This window comes from Zootoca vivipara, chromosome 12, assembly GCF_965207765.1.
Source record: "Zootoca vivipara chromosome 12, rZooViv2.hap1.1, whole genome shotgun sequence".
Classification (NCBI taxonomy): domain Eukaryota; kingdom Metazoa; phylum Chordata; class Lepidosauria; order Squamata; family Lacertidae; genus Zootoca; species Zootoca vivipara.
Window position 1 is genome coordinate 41,895,014 of NC_142595.1, and position 14,715 is coordinate 41,909,728.

General features: G+C 42.7%; 2 protein-coding genes across 2 annotated transcripts; both read left to right on the top strand.

Moving 5' to 3' along the window:
- The first annotated feature begins 2,368 nt into the window (after positions 1-2,368).
- Positions 2,369-3,313, top strand: LOC118094491 (olfactory receptor 4Q2-like). Its single transcript, XM_035134981.1, has one exon. The coding sequence runs from the start codon at positions 2,369-2,371 to the stop codon at positions 3,311-3,313; it is 945 nt and encodes a 314-aa protein (XP_034990872.1).
- Positions 3,314-8,608: 5,295 nt separating this feature from the next.
- On the top strand, positions 8,609-9,532 carry LOC118095627 (olfactory receptor 4N2-like). The gene has a single exon (XM_088655092.1). The coding sequence runs from the start codon at positions 8,609-8,611 to the stop codon at positions 9,530-9,532; it is 924 nt and encodes a 307-aa protein (XP_088511218.1).
- Positions 9,533-14,715: the final 5,183 nt, after the last annotated feature.

A 14,715-nucleotide genomic window follows, 5' to 3' on the forward strand; every position in this document is an offset into this window, starting at 1 on the left:
CCTGATTTTTCTGTGGGGAGGATAGGCAGCATTGCATCAACGAAGTGTAAACTCACACTTTCCTCTGCATTTTCTTCATGACAGAAAGTGCAATATTTTGGGAAGCGTATTGTACTGCAAGACCTCCAAACAGCTGTAATTGCTCAAGATGAGTTTGCCAGAATGTGACCGACTCTAATCTGAAAATAGCAACACTCTAGAAGTGCCAAGAAAGAACTCTTCATCTCAGATATTCCTTAGCCATTTGAAAAGTGAGTTGTTGATAACAGTCAACCAATCTTCCAATCAAATGCAACATTGGGCTGCTTCTTTGGGACTAATAGGCAATTCTTTGGCAATTTCTCCTGGCTCCATTAACCCTCTCTTCTCCAGCAACTCATCCCCCCCCCCATTTTACAATATGGATAGAATTTTAAAATGTCTTACTGCAGAACTATATATGCTTTAAAAAGTCAAATAAACTCTCCAGGTGCATAAAGGATGCAATTCAGTTCACACTTTTCCTGCCCCATTGAACACAGTGGAATCAATCAAGACAGTGCAATCCTATCCATGCCTAACCAGAGGAAACAGGGTAGAGCAGAGCCCTGAAACTGTGGGAACGTTTATATAATTTAGCAGAGTTTAAACGATCCCCTGTTTGAGTTTATGCAGTGACAAGCGGGTTGCTAACTCGTTTCAGTCCTGTCAATAATTATATCTTCCTGGTTGATAATCCCTTTCTGTCCCTCTTAAAGAAAACACATATGAATCTGAATCATATTAACACAAACTACTTTACTTTCTGATTCATTCAGGTTTACAGAGTTGTTCCTGAAGGCAGGTTTAGGTTTCCTAACAGATAAACTATATACTAGATAGTAGTGAGTCATGAGAAAATTGCAGCAACCGACCAAAAAACCAAGTGACAAAACTGCCTGGCATACAGAGGCAGTTAGTCCTCTCAGAACGTTGGACTTGACTGACAGCCTTATATCCCACAGAAACGGCCCTTGTCACATCTCAGCTACTCCTATTCCTGGAAAGGAATAGCTTGGCCACAATGGTGTAGGCCAGGCTTCCCCAAACTTCGGCCCTCCAGATGTTTTGGACTACAATTCCCATCTTCCCTGACTACTGGTCCTGTTAGCTAGGGATCATGGGAGTTGTAGGCCAAAACATCTGGAGGGCCGCAGTTTGGGGATGCCTGGTGTAGGCTTTGGTATCCTCTAGACCAGGCATCCCCAAACTGCGGCCCTCCAGATGTTTTGGCCTACAACTCCCATGATCCCTAGCTAACAGGACCAGTGGTCGGGGAAGATGGGAATTGTAGTCCAAAACATCTGGAGGGCCGAAGTTTGGGGATGCCTGCTCTAGACCATATCCTCCAATTGCCAAAAAGATGCAGGGACAACCATGAAAATGTTTAAGCTATTGTGGGACCAGGTTATTTTAAGCAGTATCTTCACCAAATTAAGGCAGTGCCACCAGGATTTTTGGAAGACTTTATGACCCACCCTATTCCTCTGATAGTAGTATGGTGAATGGTTTATAGGAAATAATTATCATGATCAGTGCAATTTTTCTAGAAAAAGAGATGTTGGAACTCACCATGAACACCTCCCTTGTTCTCTTATAATGACAACGGTATCCACCTGAGAGTGGACGGAACTGAGTTCCGGCAAGTTCCAGCTGAAAAAAAGCCCTGATATGATTATCGTGCTATTATCACTCTACACTGAAGTCATTCATTTACTCAAACCATAGAGGAGATTTATGGGCTACTACTAAAATGAGGCTGCATTTTAAGCTGCATTTTAAGCTGCATTTTAAGCCGTATTTTAGTTGTTTGTTTGTTTGTTTGTTTGTTGTTTCTATTACGCTTTATTGTAATTCATATTTGGTGTTAGCTGCCAGGGAGGGCGGGGTATAAAAAAAAATATTATTATTAACATTTATTAAATGTGTCATATTTATTTATTTCAGTGGATTTACTCTAAATACAGTGGTACCTCTAGTTACAAACTCAATTCATTCTGGAGGTGTGTTCTTAACCTGAAACTGTTCTTAACTAGGGGCGCAGCTTTCGCTAATGGGGCCTCTTGCTGCCGTTGCGCCGCTGGCACACAATTTCTGTTCTCATCCAGGGGCAAAGTTCTCAACTCAAGGTAACTCTTCGAGGTTAGCGGAGTTTGTAACCTGAAGCGTTTGTAACCTGAGGTGTTTGTAACTCGACGTACCACTGTAGATTCCCCACCACCACCATTTCTTCCTGTAGCTCATTTTATGATGTTGTAATGATTTAATTGTATATCACCAAGATATTGTTTAATGAGCTAGCAAATTATAAATAACTAAATAAATCTCTCTCCACACTTTAGTAGGAAAAATGGAGAACTTGGAAGGAAACTACACTCGAGTCAGTGAATTCCTCTTGGCAGCCCTTTCCCCATCATGGCAGTCCCAAGCCGCTCTCTTTGTGGTCTTCCTCCTGGTCTACACAGCAACCCTAGCAGGAAACACCCTCATCATGCTGACAGTGACCTCTGACCCCCGGCTGAGCACACCCATGTACTTCCTGCTGGGTAACCTCTCCTTCCTGGATCTTTGCTACTCTACCATCACAGCCCCTAAGATGTTGATGGACTTCTTGGTCGAGAAAAGGAGCATCTCCTTTGATGCCTGCATGGCTCAACTCTTTTTCCTACATTTTGTGGGTGCTGCTGAGATGTTCCTCCTCACCATCATGGCCTATGACAGGTACGTGGCCATCTGCAAGCCTCTGCACTATCCCAATATCATGAACAGGCAGCTCTGCAGCTGGTTGGTGGCAGCTTCTTGGACCGGAGGCTTCATCCACTCCATGGTCCAGACCATCCTTACTATGAGGTTGCCCTTCTGTGGACCTAACCAAGTGGACAACTTCTTCTGTGATGTCCCACCTGTCATTAAGCTGGCCTGCACTGATACCTATGTTATTGAACTCCTCATGGTCTCCAACAGTGGTCTCATCTCAAGCAGCTGCTTTGTCATCCTGGTGACCTCCTACGCCACTATTCTGGTGAGGATCCGCTCCCCTGAGGGACGGCGCAAAGCACTCAATGTCTGTGCCTCCCACCTAACTGTGGTGACATTGTTCTTTGGCCCCTGCATCTTTATCTATGCCAGGCCTTTTTCCACTTTCTCAGTAGATAAGCTGGTCTCTGTCCTTTACAATATCATCACCCCCATGCTGAATCCATTGATCTACACTCTGAGAAACAAAGATGTGAAGTCAGCCATGAGGAAGCTGAGAAGCAAGGAAACAATTTCTGGTGGGAAGGTAGACATGTGATTCCCTGGATTCCTCCCTATAAAGTCATTCACAGCAGCTAAGATGTGCAAAGTGTGTAACTGGAGAGTCTCCAAAGTAATTATCAATTCAATCAGATTTTATTCGACCGTCAGTCAGAAATAAACATCTATCCATACAAAAATTAAAACATCTAAGCATCTAAAGGAACTTAAACTTAAACCAACAATAAGAAGTAGACTATGCATTTAAACCCATGTCAATGCTGTCAATTTTGACTTTACGACGCTTAAGGGCCAGGAAAAAAAATCTGGCCACCAAGGAGGCTGTTGGTCCAGTAAACTAGATCAGCAGAAACAAAACCTGTCTTTGTCTGGCTACAGGGCTACGTTGTCATAGGAGTGGAAATATGAGTTTTTGTCTAAGATCTGCATAGAATGAAGTAATTATCGAAACAGCCATGAATTGATAAATAGTGAGATGCTTTGACTCCTCTGATATATGATTTTATGACCCATCCTATTTTTTGCTAGTAAGGTGGATGGTTTATAGGAAATCATTATCATGATCACTGCTATTTTTCTAGAAGAAGAAATGCTGGCATTCACCCTGAACACCTCCGTTGTTCTCTTATGACATTGGCACCCACCTGAGAGCTGCTGGAACTGAGTTCCAGTGAGTTCCAGCTGAAAAAAGCCCTGTAATGATTATCATATGGGACGCGGGTGGCGCTGTGGGTTAAACCACAGAGCCTAGGGCTTGCTGATCAGAAGGTCGGCGGTACAAATCCCGCAAGTGCAAGTAGATAAATAGGTACCGCTACAGCGGGAAGGTAAACGGCGTTTCCGTGTGCTGCTCTGGTTCACCAGAAGCAGCTTTGTCATGCTGGCCACATGACCTGGAAGCTGTACGCTGGCTCCCTCAGCCAATAATGCGAGATGAGTGCTGCAACCCCAGAATCGGTCGTGAGTGGACCTAATGGTCAGGTGTCCCGTTATGAATATCATGCTATTATTACTCTACACTGAAATCATTCATTCATTCAAGCCATAAGGAAGTATCTGAAGTTCAATACATTTCTGAGTATTCCATCATGTGCTAGTTTGGGTTGGTGGGTATAATCATCGAAAACACTAGGTTGGGGCAGGCTGGCATACATTTAATTCATTTAACGAAACTTTATTATTACTACCCACATGTACAAACAAGAAGAGCTATTATTTACATTGTGTGTTGAGGTTTAATAAATGAGACAATTAAATGGGGAAGTGACTAGAAAATGGGATTGTCAAAATGGGATCATCAATATCTTGAAGGACCACTGAAATAAAAGAAATTGGCTATTGCTAACTTTTTTTAATGAGGTCTTCTGGGATCAGTAGAAGGTGTTTTTTTCTGGGCTCAGTATATTCTTGGATGCACTTCTTCCATAAGCAATATAAATATGAGGATGAGGAAGAGGAAGATTTCTTCTGCCGGAAGGGCTGTCTGCAAATTGAAGGGCAACAAAGGGTAAGTATCTCATCTTTGCTCTTTTTACATTGTCTTTTGCATGGCTTTAGTTTTCATCCCTTGCTACTCTTGCTAAGGGGACAGTCATTACTTTCAATGCAAAAATTTGAAGGAATTTGTATTAAAATGATTTTGTTTCGGACTCTTTTTCTAAACAAATATCAAACTGATGTTGAAATGTGGGAAACTCAATTTAAGATAGGAAAAATGAGAAACCAAGAAACTGAAAATGACAAATCCTTCTGCCCCTCGTCCCTGAGCTCTGCATGTATGGCCAGCAGTACCTTTTACAAAAAGGGAGGAAGCTGCCTCAGATGGCAAATGCTGGAGGGTGGGAAATGTGGAGGACAGAACTGGGTTTTCCATATGGTCTGCCCTTTGCCTCCTAAGCTGTTTGTAGTTGATGCCTAGTTGAGGATTCTCTGGTATCAAAGTAAAGTTAAGATGCCAGTTTTTCAGCAGCTGTGTTTCGTATTGTGCGGGGGGAACCATCTTATTCAGGCTTCCTCAACCTCAGCAATCCATATGTTTTTTGCCTACAACTCCCATGATCCCTAGCTAGCAGGACCGGTGGTTAGGGATGATGGGAATTGTAGTCTGAAAACATCTGGAGGGCCAAGGGTGAGGAAGCCTGATCTTATTCCTCTCTTCAGGCTGCAAAAGGTTTTCAGTCAGATCTGACCATTCTACCATGGTCTTGAGAATCTCTGTGGTTGGAGGAAGGAAGGCTTAGGGTCCACCAGCAGCAGCAATAGCAGCACTGGATCTCAGTTTTATTAGCCTTAGATTTGGGGAATGGGCCATAACTCAATGGTGATCTGTTTTGCACTTCAGAAGGTCCAAGGCTCAATCCATTCGGATAAGTGCAGGTTTCAAAGGATGGTTGTGATGTGATTTGTTTATGGTTTCTGAAAGTGCAAATGTGATCAATTTGGCTTTAACTGCACATGGAACTGAATTTCTCCTCTTCACTATCAGTGACATCATGTTCAGATCACAGAGGACTCGCTGTGATCCATCTGCTGGGTTTAGTTTTCTGAACAATATGCAAATCAAAGAAAAGACAACCTTTGAAATTCTCACCTGTTTGAATTTTGCAGTGTAGGAATTAGAGTCAGCTAAGTCCTACTCAGAGTTGACCCATTGAAATTAATGAACAAAAGATTACATGTCCAATAATTTTAATGTCTCTGCACTGAGTATGACTAGAGGTGAATACCATCCTAGTCCTACACCTAATTAATATGTACAAAACAGCTTATAATACAGTAAAATGTCCATTGAAATGCACATAAGTGAAAATAATATTTAACGGAATTGATTGGATCAAAGGAAATTGTTTCGCAAAAAATGTGTGTATATTTTGCAAAATTGCATACAAAAATATGTACATTAGGAGAAATTTGCAATAAAATGATGATATATATTCTTTTTTTAATTTTTTTTTTTTTTAAATAATCTTTATTCAAATTTTTAAAAGACACATACATAACAAAGAAAGATACAAAACAAAAAAAACAAAACAAATATAATAGGAATATTCAAATTATATATATACACTAAATAATAAGAATATTCAAACTATATACACACACAAACAATACTATCACAAATAAAGAAAAAGAAGGAAGAAAAGGGAAAAAAGAAAAAAGAAAAGAAAAATACAAATAAAACAAAACAAAAAAAAATCGCTTCCCGTTATTTACAGCACGCGTTTCTTTGTTTCTTCTTTTCTTCCTGCTGATCCTCCTGATCTGGTCCAAAACCCATTTTCACTTTATATTTAATTTAATTTTCTCTCTCCTTTTAAATTCTAATCTAAGCACTTCACTAAATTTGTCTCCATATTTTCTCTCTCCAAATATTCTTGAACATATATCCATTCTTTCATTATCTTTTGTCTCGGAACTTGTCTAATTATTGCCGTTAATTTTGCCAATTTTAAATATTCGACTAACTTCTCCTGCCATTCTTGTATCGTAGGTAGGCTAAAATGATGATATATATTCATGTGGTTTTCTTTAAAAAAAAATCATGGACTGATGTGTAAATATAGAGAATTTAAGATTGGAAAGATGAGAAACTGAGAGAACCTGAAACTGATAGATCTACCCATCTATAACTGAATTGCAAAGGAAATACTTTTCCTATCATCATAACCATATTCCTTCTGTAAATTTGTCTGAATGTGAAGAGAAAATGAAGTATGAAAAAAGAAATAGTGGCATCAGAAGGGGGGGGGGGGGAACCAGACATGTATGTATGATACAATTGCTTGTATGAATGTTGTACTCTTGCATCAGTGCTGCATGTGTCCCTGATTCCTATTTCTAGGTAAATGCAATAAAGGTAAAGGGACCCCTGACCATTAGGTCCAGTAATGACCGACTCTGGGGTTGCGCGCTCATCTCACATTATTGGCCAAGGGAGCCGGCGTATAGCTTCCAGGTCATGTGGCCAGCATGACAAAGCTGCTTCTGGCAAACCAGAGCAGCACATGGAAACGCCGTTTACCTTCCCGCTGTAGCGGTTCCTATTTATCTACTTGCATTTTGACGTGCTTTCGAACTGCTAGGTTGGCAGGAGCTGGGACCAAGCAATGGGAGCTCACCCCATCACAGGGATTCGAACCACCGACCTTCTGATCAGCAAGCCCTAGGCTCAGTGGTTTAACCACAGCGCCACCTGTGTCCCTGGGTAAATGCAATACATGCATATAGGTGTTATCACACTTGGGAATAGAGAACAACAAGGAAAGGATTGTTTGGTTTGGCTTGTTTGCAATTATATTCAACCTTCCATCCAAGGAGCTCAAGAAGCCATACATGGTTTCCTCCCAACTCATTTAGCTCTCACTACCCTGTGACGTGGGTGGTGCTGTGGTGTAAACCACAGAGCCTTGGGCTTGGCAATCGGAAGGTTGGCGGTTCGAATCGCTGCAATGGTAAGCTCCCGTTGCTCGGTCCCAGCTCCTGCCTCCCAAAAGTTTGAAAGTGCAAGTAGATAAATAGGTACCGCTCCGGCAGGAAGGTAAACGGTGCTTCTGTGCACTGCTCTGGTTTTGCCAGAAGCAGCTTAGTCATGATGGCTACATGACCCGGAAAAAACTGTCTGCGGAAAAACACTGGCTCCCTTGGCCAGAAAAGCGAGAGGAGTGCCACAACCAACCCCAGAGTCATTCACGACTGGACTTAATTGTTAGGGGTCCTTTAACTTTACCTTTTTTTACCCTGTGAGGGAGGTACTTCTGGATTCATTGCTTAGAGGCCATTCAGCCTCTATTTAGAAAAACCCCAAGGAAGAAGAGTCCACCACCTCTTGTGGGAGTCTGTTCCACTGCTAAGCTGCTCGTAGTTACAGAAAAATTTTCTGAATGTCTCCCAGGTCCTAATCCCACACTCTAACCACTACAAAACACTGGCTCTGGAATACCTATTGAATGCAGGTGAACTTTTAGGAACAAACATTGTCAAGTGTAAGACATGCAATTAGGCCTGGAGATTCCATCCCGTGGACATATTCCATGAAAATCGGTTGGTCTAGACATATTTTAACCCTCCAGTCCCATTGGACCACATATCACTGAGACATCTAACCTACATCAAACCTACAGTATACAGTGCTGTTATGCAATCACCATTTCTCTGTGCAAAAGCCACAGAATCTTAATGTAAGCTGAACTTCTGAGCTACTTTGATCTACTTCTGGCCAGCCTACCAAATGGTTCCATTTATAACAAGGTGTATAAAAAGGAGCAGAGGTATTGCAATCAATTATTGCTAAGCAATCCGAATATAATTGTTTTGCAGGACTACATTTGCAAGGATGGAAAATGGGAATCACACTGTTGTGAAAGAGTTTGTTATCCAGGGATTGTCACATCTCTGGGAGATGCAGCTATTCCTTTGTGTTCTTCTCCTGCTCTTCTACATCATCATCCTACCTGCAAACTTTGTCATCATTCTGACAATCTGTAAGGACCCCCACCTGGGATCCCCCATATTTTTCTTCTTAGCCAACCTGGCCTTCATGGATATCTGCTACAGCTGTGTCACTCCACCAAAGCTCAAGGCTAACATATTCTCTGGCTGCAGGACTATATCATATCTGGGATGTATCACTCAGATTTTTTTCATTCATTTTCTTGGTGGAGCTGAGATGTTCCTTCTCATTGCCATGGCCATTGACCGGTATGTGGCCATCTGCCAGCCACTGCGCTATGGTACTATGGTGACCCAAGTAGTCTGCTGGGGTATGCTGGTATGTTCATGGGTTGGAGGATTCCTGCACTCCATAATCCAGGTCATTCTCATCATCCCTCTGCCATTCTGTGGCCCCAATGAGCTCAACAACTTCTTCTGTGATGTGAGCCAGATCATTAAGCTGGCTTGCACCAGCACTTACATATTAGAATTTTTCATGTTTGTTAGCAGTGGCCTGGGAAGTGCTGGATGTTTCATCCTCCTCCTCATCTCTTATGGGGCACTGCTAGTAAAGGTGAGGACAGGCTCAAGCCATGGAAAGAACAAAGCCTCGTCTACGTGCATCACCCACATCATCATCGCCTGCATCATGTTTGGTCCAGCCATCTACATCTACTGCCGTCCCTTCCAGGACTATCCCTTTGACAAGGTGGTGGCCTTTTTCCACACCGTGGTCTTCCCTCTGATGAACCCCATGATCTACACACTGAGGAACAAGGAGATAAAAGTTGCTATGTGGAGACTCATGAAGAAATATAAAAATTAGTCCCTCTTCCCAGGATTCATGGGGCACAGGCTAGACAGCACCCTTTTCTTACACTCCAATGAATGTATATATCCAGGTGACCATGGATATTTTAGACCCCATCTTTTTTCCACAGAGGATACAAAACCTTTATAAAAAACAAAAACATAATAAAAGCAATAAAAGTATTGGTGTTTTGGTCATGTTCTAAAATATGCGTCTTCTTTGGGGAGTGCCAAGAAGGAGCAAATCCTTTTCCTGTGTACTGCCCCCAGAAAATCATCATGGCACCCCTCCTTACCATACAACCAGTCGATTCCCTTCTCTGGAGATCAAAGCTGTGTGTGCCTCACAGCCTGTCTTGCAAGAGAGAGGGTCTTAGCTCAGTGAAAGAGCACATAGACACTCCCAGGTTCAACCCCTAGTCTTGCCAGGAAGTGTATGGATGTCCTGGAGAGCAACAGTCAAACAGTGTAGACAATACTAAGTCAGAATGGCCTGTAGATCTGAGTCAGTACAAGGCAGAATCCCATGCTTCTACGCAGTCACTAAACTAGTCCACTGCCATCAGGTACAATAGAGGAGGATACGCCCTCCCCCTTGGCCAAAGTCAACTGCTAGTCCAATCAGTTTCATTCGGAGAGAAAGCAAGGCAGAGAGGGACACACAGGGAAACCAGAGAGTGACCTCTATAACCATAAGGTAAGGCTGAAGACCCTGGGATGGTTAAGTCCAGTCAAAGACCACTATGGGGTTGTGGCGCTCATCTTGCTTCAGGCTGAGGGAGCTGGCATTTGTTCACAGACAACCTTCCATGTCATGTGGCCAGCATGACTAAATCACTTCTGAAGCAATGGAACACCGTGACAGAAAGAAGAGTGCATGGAATTGCCGTTTAGCTTCCCACTGCAGCCGTACCTTTACTATAACCATATTAGGGTTGTTGACTATCCCCATAGGCACCTGATCCCGAAGCAATGGGCTTTGAATTGAGGTTGTCCAGATATTTTGGACTGCAACAACCATTACAACACAGCCACGCTTACCTGAACTGATTGGAGTGGTGAATTGAAAATATCTTGAGGACGCCAGGATAGGAAAGGCTGCCTTATAGTGTTTTGACAGTGGGTCTCTGACTTACATAGTTGTAAAAAAACAACAACACACATTCCAAAATGATATCAACATTCAGTGACTTCCTTCTAAAGGAAATCAAAGCTGAATAAGTGCTGCACTTCTCAAATTCTCACTACTCAGGGGCATGACGTGATTGTGACAAAATGAAATGAAATGGGACAAGATTTTTATATAAGCATAGTTGAACCAAGCAGAGACAAAAAAATTCTTACAGGGAGCTGAAGGCATCTGACAGAGGGGTAACTGCTTGTCATATTTTCATCTTTCTGGGGTGCACCCCTTTCCTGTCCCATTGAGCACATTGGAATCAATCAAGATTAACCGTTCAATCCTATCCATGTCTACCCAGAAGAAACAGGGTAGAACAGAGCCTTGAAATGGCCCTTGTCACATCTCAGCTACTCCTATTCCTGGAAAGGAATAGCTTGGCCACGTTGGTGTAGGCTTTCGTATCTTCTAGACCAGGCATCCCCAAACTCAGCCCTCCAGATGTTTTGGAACTACAATTCCCATCATCCCTGACCACTGGTCCTGTTAGCTAGGGATGCTGGGAGTTGTAGTCCAAAACGTCTGGAGGCCCGAGTTTGGGGATGCCTGTTCTAGACCATATCCTCCAATTGCCAAAAAGATGCAGGGACAACCATGAAAATATTTAAGCCATCACGGGACCAGGTTATTTTAAGCAGTATCTTCACCAAATTAAGGCTTTTAGCATAGTGGCACCAGGATTTTGGGAAGACTTTATGACCCACCCTATTCCTCTGATAGTATGGTGAATGGTTTATAGCAAATAATTATCTTGATCGGTGCAATTTTTCTAGAAAAAGAGATGTTGGAACTCACCATGAACACCTCCCTTGTTCTCTTATAATGACAACGGTGCCCACCTGAGAATGGACGGAACTGAGTTCCAGCAAGTTCCAGCTGAAAAAAAGCCCTGATATGATTATCGTGCTATTATCACTCTACACTGAAGTCATTCATTTACTCAAACCATAGAGGAGATTTATGGGCTACTACTAAAATGAGGCTGCATTTTAAGATGTATTTTAAGCCGCGTTTTCATTGTTTGTTTGTTTGTTTGTTGTTTGTTTGTTTGTTGTTGTTTCCATTACGCTTTATTGTAATTCATATTTTGTGTTAGCTGCCCTGAGCCCGGCCTTGGCCAGGGAGGGCGGGGTATAAATAAATTATTATTATTATTATTATTATTATTATTATTATTATTACTACTACTACTTTATTTATTTATTAAATGTGTCATGTTTATTTATTTCAGTGGATCTACTCTGAGTACAGTGGTACCTCTAGTTACAAACTCAATTCATTCTGGAGGTGCGTTCTTAACCTGAAACTGTTCTTAACTAGGGGCGCGGCTTTCGCTAATGGGGCCTCTTGCTGCTGGCACACGATTTCGGTTCTCATCCTGGGGCAAAGTTCTCAACTCGAGGTAACTCTTCGAGGTTAGCGGAGTTAGTAACCTGAAGCATTTGTAACCTGAGGTGTTTGTAACTGCTAACTTTTTTAATGAGGTCCTCTGGGATCAGTGGAAGGTGTTTCTTCTGGGCTCAGTATATCCTTGGATGCACTTCTTCCATTAGCAATATAACTATGGGGATGAGGAAGATTTCTTCTGCCAGAAGAGCTGTCTACAAATTGAAGGGCAACAAAGGGTAAGTGTCTCATCTTTGCTCTTTTTACATTGTCTTTTTTCATGGCTTTAGTTTTCCTCCTTTGCTCCTCTATTGATCATTTGGCTCAATTTGGATACCAGCTGCTGGAAGCAATAGGAGGGAGAATGCTGTTGTCCTGCTTGCTGTCATTGAGAAGATGCTGGACTAGATGGGCCACTGGCCTGATCCCGCACACCCTTCCTATGTTCTTGCTAATCACTACTAAGGAAACAAAGAGACTGTAGAAGGGGTCTGGTGGAAGATCAGGATGGGAGGCATGGTGGCTGCTTTTTTCTGACTGCCTCAAGCCTTTATGGCAGATTTGGCTAAACTGCAACCCTACAGCTCTTGTTCAGCTCTCACCAGCTCCAGGTACCCTGGTCAGTGGTTAGAGATGGTGACATTTGTAATCCAGCAATATTTAGAGGACTAGTAGTTTCCTACTCTTGCTTTAAGGGGACAGTCATTACTTTCAATGGAAAAATTTGAAGGAATTTGTATTAAAATGCTGATTGATTTTGTTTAGGACTCTTTTTCTAAACAAATATCAAACTGATGTTGAAATGTGGGAAACTCAATTTAAGATAGGAAAAATGAGAAACCAAGAAACTGAAAATGACAAATCCTTCTGCCCCTCGTCCCTGAGCTCTGCATGTATGGCCAGCAGTACCTTTTACACAAAGGGAGGAAGCTGCCTCAGATGGCAAATGCTGGAGGGTGGGAAATATGGAGGACAGAAGTGGGTGTGCCATATGGTCTGCCCTTTGCCTCCTAAGCTAGTTGTAGTTGATGTGTAGTTGAGGATTCTCTGGTATCAAAGTAAAGTTAAGATGCCAGTTTTGTCAGCAGCTGTGTTTGGTATTGTGCGGGGGGGGGAACCATCTTACTCAGGCTTCCTCAACCTCGGCCCTCCAGATGTTTTTGGCCAGAACCCCCATGATCCCTAGCTAGCAGGACCAGTGGTCAGGGATAATGGGAATTGTAGTCTGAAAACATCTGGAGGGCGAGGTTGAGGAAGCCTGATCGTATTCATCTCTTCAGGCTGCAAAAGGTTTTCAGTCAGATCTGACCATTCTACCATGGTCTTGAGAATCTCTGTGGTTGGAGGAAGGAAGGCTTAGGGTCCACCAGCAGCAGCAATAGCAGCACTGGATCTCAGTTTTATTAGCCTTAGATTTGGGGAATGGGCCATAACTCAATGGTGATCTGTTTTGCACTTCAGAAGGTCCAAGGCTCAATCCATTCGGATAAGTGCAGGTTTCAAAGGATGGTTGTGATGTGATTTGTTTATGGTTTCTGAAAGTGCAAATGTGATCAATTTGGCTTTAACTGCACACTGAACTGAATTGCTCCTCTTCACTATCAGTGACATCATGTTCAGATCACAGAGGACTCCATGTGACTCATCTGCTGGGTTTAGTTTTCTGAAAAATATGCAAATCAAAGAAAAGACAACCTTTGAAATTTTCCCATGTTTGAATTTTACAGTGTAGGAATTATAGTCAGCTAAGTTCCTACTCAGAGTTGACCCACTGAAATTAAAGAAGATTAATACAGGGCATACATGGTTTTCCCCGGGTGGCGGATGGCGCTGTCGTGTAAAGCACTGAACCTTGGGCTTGCCAATCGGAAGGTCGGCGGTTCAAATCCCCGCGACAGGATGAGCTCCCGTTGCTCGGCCCCAGCTCCTGCCCACCTAGCAGTTCGAAAGCACGTCAAAGTGCAAGTAGATAAATAGGTACCACTCTGGCAGGAAGGTAAACGGTGTTTCTGTGCACTGCTCTGGTTTTGCCAGAAGCAGCTTACTCATGATGGTTACATGACCCGGAAAAACTGTCTGCAGAAAAACGCTGGCTCCCTTGGCCAGAAAAGTGAGAGGAGTGCCACAACCAACCCCAGAGTCATTCACGACTGGACTTAACTGTCAGGGGTTCTTTAACTTTACCTTTTTTTACCCTGTGAGGGAGGTACTTCTGGATTCATTGATTAGAGGCCTTCCAACCTCTATTTAGAAAAACCCCAAGGAAGAAGAGTCCACCACCTCTTGTGGGTGTCTGTTCCACTGCTAAACAGCTCTTAGTGAAAGAAAGTTTTTCTGAATGTCTCCCAGGTCCTAATCCCACACTCTAACCACTACAAAACACTGGCTCTGGAATATCTATTGAATGCAGGTGAATTTTTAGGAACAAACATGGTCAAGTGTAAGACAAGAAATTAGGGCTGGAGATTCTATCCTGTGGACATATTCCTTGAAAATCTGTTGTTCTAGACATATTTTCACCCTCCAATCCAGCTGGACCACCTATCACTGAGACATCTAACCCATACAGTGCTGTTAGTCTATCACCATTTTTCTGTGCAAAAGCCACAGAATCTGAATGTAAGCTTAACTTG